The following is a 12,469-nucleotide window of genomic DNA, read 5'->3' as shown; positions in this document are numbered from 1 at the left end:
TTTTTTAAATAATGGAATAATTACTTTCCCTGGTAGTTAGTTACTTTTATAATAATGTAACTCAGTTACTAACTCAGTTACTATTTGTGAGAAGTTATTAGTAATTATAACTAATTACTTTTTTAAAGTAACGTGCCCAACACTCATAGTTGGTAACCTGTTTTAACTTGGCGTAGCCTGTGCTCTAAAGCAGCATCTCTGGGAGGTATTCTAAACATCTAATATATACTAGGTGAAAATTACAGGGATTAGTGTGACATACATAGCAGTCCATTATCAACTAAACAGCAGCTCCAAGACAAGGCCACTTTATTTTCCTCAGACTAATCCACCCAGTAGATGGCACTATAACCACAGCAGTGTGTTTTCCTCATGCTGGAATCTTCTATTAGCTGGTTTTTGATACAAACAAGACAAGTTCACCACAAACTACTGAAAGGAGGAATTTGAGTGAAGAGTTTTAACAAATACTTGAGACTAGCATTGGAATGGCATTGCTAACTGTGCATTGTAAAGAATCCAATGGATACTCAAAGCCCATTAGGTGTGTTGTGACTGCTTTAATAATTCAGCAGAATGGTTCTCTAAAAGCACAGCCACGAAACACATCAAGCAGAGGTATGAAAGCTCTTAAAATGGAGGTAATCAATTTATGAGTTTTAAATACATGGTGATGTGGTTTTGTCGGTGTGTTGAAAATAGCTCTGTTACCACAGCTCACCTTGAGTGCTGTGATGCCTCTTTGGGACAATCAATTTGTTGACACCGTGTACATAAAAATCAGCATCTATTGCACATTGGGATTTGTGAAAGAATGGACACGGGATGGAGCCAACAATGTGGCATATTAACACCTTATTATGTATACTGCAGCTATTTTCAGTCGAGTTTGAGATAGAAATGCTACTCGATCATTAATCCTGCTTAATATTTTAATTCAGAAAGCATGCACTAAATTGATCAAAAGTGACATTTGTTAAGTCAATTGTTATTGTAATAATATGTTTTATTTGTAATAATATGTGTAATATTTAATACTGAATTTTTTGATCAAATAAATGCAGTCTTGGTGAGAAAATTAACATTTACAAACTCACAAATTGCAAACCTTTGAACAGCAGTGTATATCATTTCTTGGTTTTCATGACCTATATATAAAATTACCCAACACATACATAAATGTGATGCTAAATGAGTGACATGGAGGAATGTTAATAAATATCAGATTATAACTATTACTAAGGTACCTCTGGTTTTCAGTGGCCTGTCATTGCTCTCTGGAAATATGTAGGTGGGACGATATGGATTTTCTTCGACAGGCTCTGAGTAAGGTGGAGTGAAATACAAAACACACACTGACAAAAATGACCACACACATAGATACATGACTGAAATGTGATCTTCAGATTTAGACACACAAAAAGATGAAATAGTGTTGATCGCATGTGATTCTCAAGGAGCATCTTTACCTGGGACTTTGTGAATCTGTTTGAACATGTTTCTGTACCAATCCTTTGATAGCTCTGTGTTCTAGTAAACAAAATAGTGCAGATGGCGCTTTATTTCTATGAGATTTTGGATATATTTATGCAGTCAAAGTCTGCACAGGTATAACTGAGAAGGGGCCGTTTCTTACCCGTACTGGGACTCTGGGTCCCGGGACAGCTGAATGTTCAGACAGTCTCATTCTCTTTCCTTCCATGTCTGCCGGAGTCTCAGAGGAAGATTTATTCTGGTTGACGGCAGGGCTCCGATTAGGGCCACTGCCCTGCTCCGCCACAGCTTCTGAAGCACAAACTCAGATCAGAAATGACCAGAACACAAGATTAAAAACACACTGGTCTGGTTGCTTTTAGTCTTTAAAAGCAGCGCTGACTGATTTAATATTTAAATGAGCAAATCATTGCTATAACTTTTTTCGAGCGGGAATTGCTTTTTCTTAAGAAGGTGTTATATATATATATATATATATATATATATTTGACAGATGTTTGTTGGGATGTTTGTTTTTGAAATGCTTCTCCTCATTGATTCTGACAATTGTTGAATATTACATTTTATACAAAAATTTTAATCTCCACTTTAACAGGCATAGAACAGACACTACCACCTTAATAATAACTACAGAGGTGCCATTCATTCATGTAGCCATCTTTGTAAGCTAATCACAAGGAACGGATCATTCTTATTTCTCTTTCTATATCATGAAAGCGTTTAGATTTTTAATGCATGGGACGTCTTTACCTCTGCTGTGCTGCAGCAAGACGATTGTTGGGTTGACGCTGCTGGTGGGGGGATATGAAGAGGACACTTTGGCTGATGAGGTAATAGCACTCGGCTGATCAAGGCAGGATGTGAGCTGAGATCGACTCTCTCTTACAGGTGAGTCCACCTGAGGAGAACACACAAAAACAGACACTCTAGTGGTTGTGACATTTTTTTGATTTCTTATGGGGGGAATTTGCATGAAATTTGCTTCACTACACTTCACTCTCAAGTAACCAAATGTTGCAAAGATTCCTCTGCAATGCTGATAAATACAATGTCAAACAGCATAGAATAGCACTTAGTGTGTTTGGTTACTTCTAATTATTTTTTTCTGTCTTGAGGAGGTCATCATCAACATCTGGAGTATTCAGCTTTATAATGACATTTATTAAGATTTACATAATGCTTAGCCAGTTTTATTTTTAGAATATTATAATAGACTACTTATTTATATAAAAATTTATAGGGTCAATTTTCATTTGAAAGGGACAGTTTACCAATTAACCGGTGGTAGTTATTGTTTAGCATTTAACAGAAGAAATAAATTCATACAGTTTTGGAACAACATGAGTGTGCAAAAATGACAACATTTTCAATTTTGGGTGACCTATCCCTTTAATTTTAGCGTTATTTTAGCTAATTCATTTTAGTTTTAGTAATTTTGATACTTCAACTTAATCGACTTAATTTTGAGTTAGTTGCATTTCTAGTTTTTCAATGTTTTTTCATTATTCTAGCATTAATAATGTTAGGTAAAAATAACAACACTTGCATAACAAATCACTAGAGTTATTCAAAAGTCAGAAATGACATTAATTTTTCAAGTAGCTTCCCCACTAATAAATACCAACATAGTCGATCACCCTGGATCTATACCGTTCTAGATGAGAATGCAAATTAAAAAAAAAGAAATGTCATCTTGCTTGCAAAATATTGACAACATTCATTCATGGCTCTTATTTAAATGATTTTAAGAAGTATCTCAGTGTCTCCAGAGATCTTGAGATCAAGCTGTTTAATTAGCACTGATATTAATCTCTAAATGGCATTTTTGCAAGAAAGCAAAGCATTGCTAAAAGGAACAAATGTTCAGACGTAGTGACTCACCTTTGTTGGTGTCTCATTGACTTGAGTTGAATTTAAATCAGCTCCGGTGTTGTTTACACTTCTCTGAGCCAGACTTGTTTCTGTGGCATCTCCATTGACCGCACCAAGCCATCCACCTGTAACAAATCCAAACAGTTTGGATTCTCAGAGGATCAGCCAATCTCCAAGGCACTTTTTAAAACCTAAAAAGGCATAAACGTGAAATAAAGCTGCCTCCACTTGGCAGCAAAACCATTTGTTTCCAGAATTAACCACAATTTATGCCACAACAAATTCCTTAATCCTCCATTAAACGAATCACCAGCCAGAAACTGTCAGAACTGAACCCCACAGAAAGTCTTCATCCACTGAGATGCTAATTTATGACTGGAAAAAAACCATTCTCTGAACTTTGTCAGAAGAACAAGGGGACTATTGAACCCACTGTAAGAAGTGTTTGTTCCAATGGCCTTTTTATTCAGGCACAACAACAATTAAGGCATCTCTCCCAAGTGCTGGCAGTTAGCCAGGATAGTCCCAACATGGAGATGCTGAAAACGTCCGAGCTGAAGGTTTCCATTACCAAAGCTCAAAGTGGGTGAGAACAAAAGACGTCTTTGATAATCCCCTGCAAATATGAACATTCACTGAATGTTATTTGAGCAATGAAGTTGACTGTCAGACAAAGATGTGTATGTTCCACAAAAAATACAAATTTGTCTGTATAATTTACTTTGCAATTTAGCAGCTATCCACACCATGCCCAATGACTGTCAAAATAACATAACATAAACCATTTCATTAATAGGAAAACGGAGAAACTCAGGAAAGCCCACTTCCTGTAAACAGAGATCTTTCCAGCTAATGGGTGTATGAAAAAAAAAAACAAGCCCTTTTTAGTGCACATTGTCTGCAGCTACAATCATATCCTAAGTAACGTTATGACAGCACACAACAATTAGTCTGGCACTGTCCTGCTTTGTGCAATATATTCAGAGCACTCTCCTATTCACAAATCCTGCACTTCCAACTCACTTTTGGCAGAGTTCTTGGACGGCTCTTGGCTTGTGCCGTCCTCATCATCGATGTGCACTAATGTGGCCCTCAAAGTAACAGCACCCTTGCCCTTGCAAACACGGGTAGGGTCCAGCTCTGCAAAACCAAACAAAGAAACTGATTTCATCTTTTTAAAGCACTAAATAAACTTTCATATTCATCATTTATTACCCTGGAACATAAAACTAGATCACAAAAGTTGCATGGGCATATTTGTAGCAATGGACAATGATACACAGGGGTCAAATACATTATTTTTATTTGATGCCAAAAATCATTAAGATTTTAAGTAAAGATCATGTTCCATGAAGGTTGTAAATTTCCTCCCCAAAATATAACAAAACGTTTGATTGACTATATTTGATCAGTAGCATGCATTGTAAGAACTTCATTTGGGCAACTTTAAAGGGAATTTTCTCAGTATTTTGATTATTTGCACCCTCAGATTTTTAAATACTTGCATCTCAAAGAGATATTGTTCTATCCTAACAAATCTTACATCAATGCAAAACTTATTTATTCAGCTTTCAGATGTATCTCTCTTTTTTTTTTTAAATTGGCCATTATGACTGGTTTTATGGTCCAGAGTCACATATGACATTACTCCCCCAATCCTAAAATCCTAAAAATGGTGCTCTTACCAGTAGGCATGAGATCAGGGGAACTCTTCATGATCCTCAAAGGGGTTACTCGCACAGCAGATACAGTGCGCCGACAGGGTGAACGTGCTGCAAAACACATACAACCATAAGTGAGAAGAGGAGAAACTAAAGAGAGCTATTATAATTGCGTTCATCGTTGTTTTCAACATCCTCTGTGGTATTCTGGTTCATGACCCACCCGTTGAGAAACACTACATTAGTTTTACTGAGTTATTTGTTAGACTTTATAGAGAACAACAGCTCTAATAATGCTCATATAGAGACCCCAGGGCTTTTTAAGTTCTAGAAAGATTGTAATCACAGTGTTCTCCAAAGGCTGGCACAAATATCAAGAAAAGATGGATGAACGGAAGGAAATTGGGCCCTGGCAGTGAGAATACTGATTCAACAATGACTCAAGCCAAAGAGAAAGACAGAGAGAGTCTGTTTGTGATTGCTTACTCATGAGCCTCCTTCATCAAGACGTTAGACAGCTATTATTCCTTCCTTGTTACTGTCTTTTATGTATTAGTAATTTAAAAAGGCTTAAACAATAGTGTACTATATGAGACTATGGTGTAAAACTTGCATGCAAAGAAAACAGGTGTTTAAATTGCCTTTTCCTGTTTTATCATAATTTATGTTGTTTTCTTCAAGTGTTGAAATTGTTTTGTTTCATTCTATCCATATAAATGAAAACAAAAAGGCCTGCATAACGTCAGAAACTGGATGGAGATACTGAAAGTGTGGCACACTTACCAGGGGCTGCATCAAATTTCCCTGTGCCCTCTGCTGGAGAGCCCTGCGAATGAAAACGAGCGAAAGGAGAGATGAAGGGAGATGCTGAGACAGGGAACAATGTTGCTCAGCATGTCATTAGGGAAGAGCTAAAAGAATATTGAGTGGCTGACTACAACTTAACGACAACACCTCCCTGCTATGTACCTTAGCATGTTTACAACTGCAAAAAAAAATGGCCCTACTGCACAGCCCTAGCAAAAAGTACGACAATTAAACAGCGATCACAAAAAATCCCCTGCTCTGTTAGCTTGACTTGCTTTGTATAGATAGGCCTGATCTCAGTGGCTCTGAATATAAATATTTAAAAACAGCCTGATTGGCTGGACTGTGAAATTTCGACCGGAATAACGTTACAAACAATTCTACTAATATGGTAAGCGTGAGGGTGCTGATGCATGAGGAGACCGACTATTCCTCTAAGTGATGTGTCACACCTATGCCTGTGGTTCACACTGAAACAAGATACAAAGTGACCCGTTACAGAACATTGGCTGGGTAAGAAAATATGGGTCAATGAAAATGTATATGTTTCAGTAGCTGCCAATGGATATCACTCTAGCACAGATGTATCTGAACTGTAACAAATGAGTAAGCCACTTTGTACGTGAATTAGATAACTTAGATACTAATTGCTATTTGCCAAACGAGAGCTTTCTTTATACATACAAAATAGCCCTATATAATTGCAGATATTCCTGTAACATTACTAATGGATTCAAATATAAACATTATTAAGCATCTGTCTCTATGCGAGGTGCTCTGACTTATTATAGCTTATACAGTTGCTGTCTATAGGAAATCAGAGCCAGTTATTTAGCCAAATAATTGCAATTAGATAATTAAATAAAGCCTCTGTCTTGACGAACTTATATGGTATATAAACAGCGTAGCCTAGATAGAAGAGACTCTCAGATGTTTACAGAAAAGGCTGTTAGAACTGGATTCACCCACTTGAAAATGAATATCATCCTAAATTTGGAGTTGTTGAATGGTTACGTAACGGCAATTTTGTAATTCAATAATACTCAAATATGCTGTTTATTTTAAACGTTTATATAGCATCCTGAATTGGATAAGTGGGAATCATTTTTCATTGTAAATTTAAAAACAGATCCAACAAAAACAGCTGCATGCATCAATCCATCAGTCAAGTATCACACTGCTCCTGAGGATCCTTAATACTCCGAATTGCTCCACATGCTGCCTTTCGAGAAGATATGCTAAGAATCCTGATTTAACTCAAGTTTTGAGGTGTTACCAAATCCAAAGCCATAACAGTCAATAATTATAAAACATATTGATTTCTACACATTAATATCATACTGACTCAGCTTACCTGTAAGGACTTTCACCTTCAGAGAACTTCTGCTGAGCTTAACTTAGTTTTAAGACCCAACAAATACCCAAACATTGAGGGTGTCCTTTTAAATGTCCAGACTATCGTGTTCTATTCTCTTCAAAGAACTGGACCTTAACAATGCTTTGCCTCTTTCAACGACCAAGATGGACCTGTCAGCACCTGTCACCTGGGAATGTGGCACCTACTTAACATGTGATGAACGAATTACAGTATCCTGCTTTCCATCCACCTCCCCATCCCCGCCTGGCATGCCAAGCACCTCATGAGGCTATGAACTATATTAAGATAACTGTAAGATAATAGACCAAATATGTTATAAATCTGGACGTTTGTCATACTCATATGATAAAGTACAAAGTGTTGACTGTTTGATTTGAGGGGTATGAGAACAGTGCATGGGCTAGACACAGTAAACAGTGACCTGGGTGGTCATATCAAGGTCAAAGCATAAAAATTGACAGTTCGGAAAACTCTAGTGTATTAAAAACACTTATGTTGATTACAGTCTCTGTGCAGTCCATTAAAAATAAAATAGATCCAGTGCAGTCATTCAGATAGATTTAAAAGGCATGTTAGAAATATAGGAAATTAAACCAGGAAAGACACAACAAAAAAATGTAAACTTTATCCTATTATCTGTTTAAGCCAGTCAAGACAACAAATGGTCTCTCATTAGTCCAAAATCATGCATGCATATCTGTACATACACTATATTTTTTGTAATGGCATGCAACAGCTTTTTGTTCAAACAGATAAATCGTGCAAACAGACAAATCGCTGGAAATGAGTTGCATTGCGCCTGGTAACTGGTAACTGTCCAGCTGGCTTTCCTGGGGCAAAGCTGTAAAACAGAGCAACAGTGGAAAGGCTCATGACAGACATGGGTCCAGGTCTTTGTTTCAGAACCAAAACACTGGCTCAAATCTCACTCAAGGCCAAGCTGTAACTCTCAGGCCCACAGTTTTAGCTCCTGTAGCTATGTGTGAGGAAAGGGGCGTCCTGCAGGGGCACTTAGCAGCTCAATAAATCAATTCCTCCATGGAGTCTCTTACATTTCTGAACATTTTAGCTCACTAAAAGTCCAATACAAAACATTAATGTTTTATTTATAAACACAAACTTATTTTTTTTTTCCTGAAAATTAAACTAATACTACAGTGAATGTCAAATATATATAGACATCAAGATATATACTGAATCATTTAAAACAGTAAATGATTTTTATAATGTTATAGTACAATTCTGTTAATTTGGCTAACAGTTTCCTTCTGTGAGAACTCAGAGGACACCTAATGGCACACTTTATGTAATTTTATAATAAAAGTAGTTTTTTACGTGAAAAGGAATTATGTACATGGTTATGTACATTAGTGTTTACATTTTAGGTTACATCTTATCTTCTGTCAATCACAAATTAAATAATCATGAAATAAAATACCTCATCCTGCTAATGCGCATTTATGAGCTTTCCCCCTACATTGCAATTATCACATAGCATGCTAGCGCTACTAACGCCAATGATCAGCCAGAGTCTGTTTTTAACATTGCTTGCCAAAAAAACAACCTATAAAAATGTGCAATTTTGACAAATAAACACTATAAATTCAGACATTATTACATAAAGCACATTTTTTCAGTGAAGACAACATTTGGAAAAATAAAAGGTCACTTCGGTGAGCATTCCTTGTTAAATTCTCTCCCTTCTAGCAGTTTATTCCTGTGAGCAACCCCTCAGTCTTGTGAACATCTAAAATTTGACATGTCAATAATGCTACTGAAAGCCTTTTTGGAACTTGTCAAAACCCTGTGAAATCGGGCCAGATATTCCGGATTTTGATGGCAGAACTTTTCTGGTTGGAGAGTTCTCACAGATTTTATTTGAAAAGTTAATAAGTCACAGCACTAGATTCTAAAGCTGAAGGTCATCATGTACATTCCATTATGCCAGTCCTATTAAAATAATAAAGGGGGTGACACGAGAAAAAGAACCGTGATATTCCACCCAAGAATCTCCGGGGATTGCCTCATTTTATTTCCATGACAGCTTTTAAAGAGTCCAGCTTTAATACACAAAGGAGATCTACAAGGGGCCTGCTGTAGCAGGAGCGAGGGGGCCGAGTGGGAGGGGGGCTCTTACATAACACAGTTTGACTTCTGCTTTGTCAACAAATGGCAGAGGGGGACAGAGAGAGAGAGCAAAGCTCATCAGGATCACAGCAAACAGTTCCAAACATGGCTTGAGAGTAGCGCAGTAGAAGAACGGCCGTGGGTGTTTAAATGAGAATAGCCCATCAGTACGTAAACATCTTCAGCAGACACACTGGACGGAGGCCTAGACTGTCATACTCTCAACACATTTACACAACGGCATCATAAAAGGAAATGTATTTCACTGTGGTATTCGCCTCAGCCACCATTCATCTACACACGTCTTTTTTTTAGAGCATGACATTACTGTCAGAGAAACCTCTCGGCCATATTATGGAATAACAGGAAAGATGATGAACAGCTGAAATGGGAAAATAACGAAATAACTGGCACGTATTGGTATTAATGCTGATGATTCATGCTAATAGTCAAAGATTTGTGAGCTTATGTTTTTTTTTTACTTACTACAAGGAACTCCTGTGGGCTTTTGGGAACACAAATAATGCATATCGTTTCTATTACAAAAATACTGAAGCATAGTATGATACTATGACCCACCAAGCATATTAGTTGAGTTGAATCGCATTTCGAATAGACCTATGCACAGAAAAAAACTGTTGAAGTTTTTCTTCTATTTTTACTTTTCTCAGCATGCACGAGGATATGAATAATTATAGTTTCCGGTTTGCCAGTTTTATTTACATTTATTTTATTATTAGTAAAGGTCTGTCTTGCAGCATTACGAGTTTGTTCCTATATTAACATGATTAGTTAGTTGATTATTAAGTGTTTTTGTGCTATGAGTGTGTGTGTGTGTGTGTGTGTGTGTGTGTGTGTGTGTGTGTCTGTGTAATGGTTTTCACGTAATTTAGTCAATAGTATAAGACAACAAGCACTTTACTCTCCTTGACATGAAAAGTCATTTAAAGAAAATAAATGAATAACATTTAATTATTTAAAACAGTGTAAATAAGTGGAACTTTACCAATTATTTTTAATCTCGAAATTAGTATATAATATGCATTATACTTATATATATACTTATAAGTTACATTAAATGGTATAGTCTGTTTAGGGTCATAATTGAAAAATTAATACTTTTATTCAGCAAGGACATACTCAAATAAAGTAACAGTTCTTTTGACATTTCTAATCATCATAGGAACTTTAAAGTTACCATTACTGCTGTTTTTGGTCCAATAAATGCAGTTTAAAATACTATTTTTCAAGTTTATCAATCTCAAACTTTTAATTTAAATAATTACGTTCATAATAATTCAACATTGTTTTGATTGCTCCAATACTTCCATTTTCCATGATTAACAAACTGTTCCCACGCAAAGCTACCAATACTAAAATTAACAAGTGTTAAAGATTCCGCCCACAATCAGCTGGTTTTATCACTAATTAAACATTTCCGTACCACAACCGAACACTTATAGCACTCTATTAGCCTGGCTTCTCCAGTAAAGTCATGCCATCTGATACAGAGTGACATTTAAAATAACAACTGATATTACATCATGGAATACAGAAGCCCATTATGTCTGAAAGATGTTCCAGTGCACAGCTGTGTATAAATGAGTCAAAGTCTCCGGGTCTGGCCCTCACAGGCCTCGGCATTTGCTGACCAGGACAACAGGCAGCCACAGAGGGAGGGGTACGTGCACAGCATCAACCACAGCCCAAGCCAGAAAAAAAAGCCTTTGTGCGCAGCATGGATGTTCTAGAAGGACAGATGGGGCAATGATAATGAGTTTCACACTTGGGATACAAAGCAGGGCGTAACGGCGCGGCTTTTGATATCGAGTGACTGACAAAGCTCATAAGGCATGCTGGGATTTATTTTGTAGGTAATGCAAATAAAAATGGACCAGACTGAGATCTGGGATACTGTATTTTGGTGAACAGCTAAGTATGTGACACATAAGACTTAAAAATTAAATAATAATAATAATGTTCCAAGATCCAAAAATAAAATAAAAATAAAATAAAGAAATAATAAAACAAGACAAGTTCCTGTATAAATATAATTTGTTTTGGAATAAATGAATGGGTATCATCACATCATTAGGCTTTAAATTTATACACACTTACCATAACTAGTTATTTGACATTTAGTATTATATTTATTAATATTATTAAAATGTCTTTCCACGGATTATTCACAGGTGTTCTAACCGTAAACTTAATGAAATTGGTATTGGTAATTTTCTGATGGGACATTATCTGTTTTTCTGCAGATTTTTTTTTTTTTGCAATAAAGATATTTAGCACTGTAAATCTCACCAACATTTACCAACATTATTCTAACCCACAGAGATTGTAGGCGTCCCACTTGCAATGCAGACAGAGACAACTGTTTCAGACCTCTGAGTTATGTGACTGGTGCCTGATAATTTTGTCAGGGGATGTAGACTATTCAACCACACCTAAAAACGGCTCTATGATAATCCAGACATTTCAAGTGCTTCCCTAATGATGGAGGACCCCAAATCTCAGTGTTGAGCAACACCACCAGGCGCAGCCTTTATAAAGCAAGCCGCTTTTGGCTCACACTTGGACTTCACACACTCTTGAAAGGTGAATAGTTCACGGCGATGTGAAAAACACAATATTAACACCTTATCTGGAGATCCATCATGTTGAGTGTCCCAGCTATGTGTTGCATGGCAAATAAATGAAATGCGTGACGTTTAAGCCCTGACACATCATTGTCACGTTCTGTCTAAATATGATCTGCACTCAAACTACGAACTCTCATCGGGCGAACATCATCTCAACGCCGACCTCAAGCCAGCTGGTCCACAATCTGTCAAAGCAGCAAGAGGTGAAAAGAAAAATCTGTCAGCGCAACACAATCTGAAGCAGAGACGGTCTGTTCAACTTCTCGTTTGCATTAGCGTGTTGCTTTGTGCACACAGACCTTGAAATCGTGTGGCGCTAACAAAGCATACGGACTCGCGCACACTTCAAGTGCCACTCAAAGCCAGGCTGCAGTCAGTTGGGTGGAAGGAAAGTGTGCGGTTAGATGAAGGTTGCTAAGCAACGTGGTGTAACATTGAAACGGTTCGGATGAGAGTGGATGTGGTGTATGATCACCTCAATC

The 12,469-nt window shown here is 37.0% G+C and overlaps 1 protein-coding gene across 1 annotated transcript in view; it reads right to left on the bottom strand.

Moving 5' to 3' along the window:
• LOC122356333 (sorbin and SH3 domain-containing protein 1) overlaps window positions 1–12,469 on the bottom strand; it is a 42,455-nt gene that overhangs the window by 26,332 nt on the left and 3,654 nt on the right. Inside the window, 8 exon segments of the mRNA XM_043254900.1 lie at window positions 1,248–1,322; window positions 1,470–1,530; window positions 1,637–1,785; window positions 2,245–2,392; window positions 3,376–3,491; window positions 4,390–4,506; window positions 5,052–5,138; window positions 5,811–5,853. Of these exon segments, the coding sequence (XP_043110835.1) occupies window positions 1,248–1,322; window positions 1,470–1,530; window positions 1,637–1,785; window positions 2,245–2,392; window positions 3,376–3,491; window positions 4,390–4,506; window positions 5,052–5,082 (697 nt within the window). The 5' untranslated portion in view covers window positions 5,083–5,138; window positions 5,811–5,853.

This window comes from Puntigrus tetrazona, chromosome 13, assembly GCF_018831695.1.
Source record: "Puntigrus tetrazona isolate hp1 chromosome 13, ASM1883169v1, whole genome shotgun sequence".
In the NCBI taxonomy this organism is placed as follows: Eukaryota; Metazoa; Chordata; class Actinopteri; order Cypriniformes; family Cyprinidae; genus Puntigrus; species Puntigrus tetrazona.
Note: the sequence above shows the minus strand (reverse complement) of the source record. Positions and strands in the feature narration are given on the sequence as shown.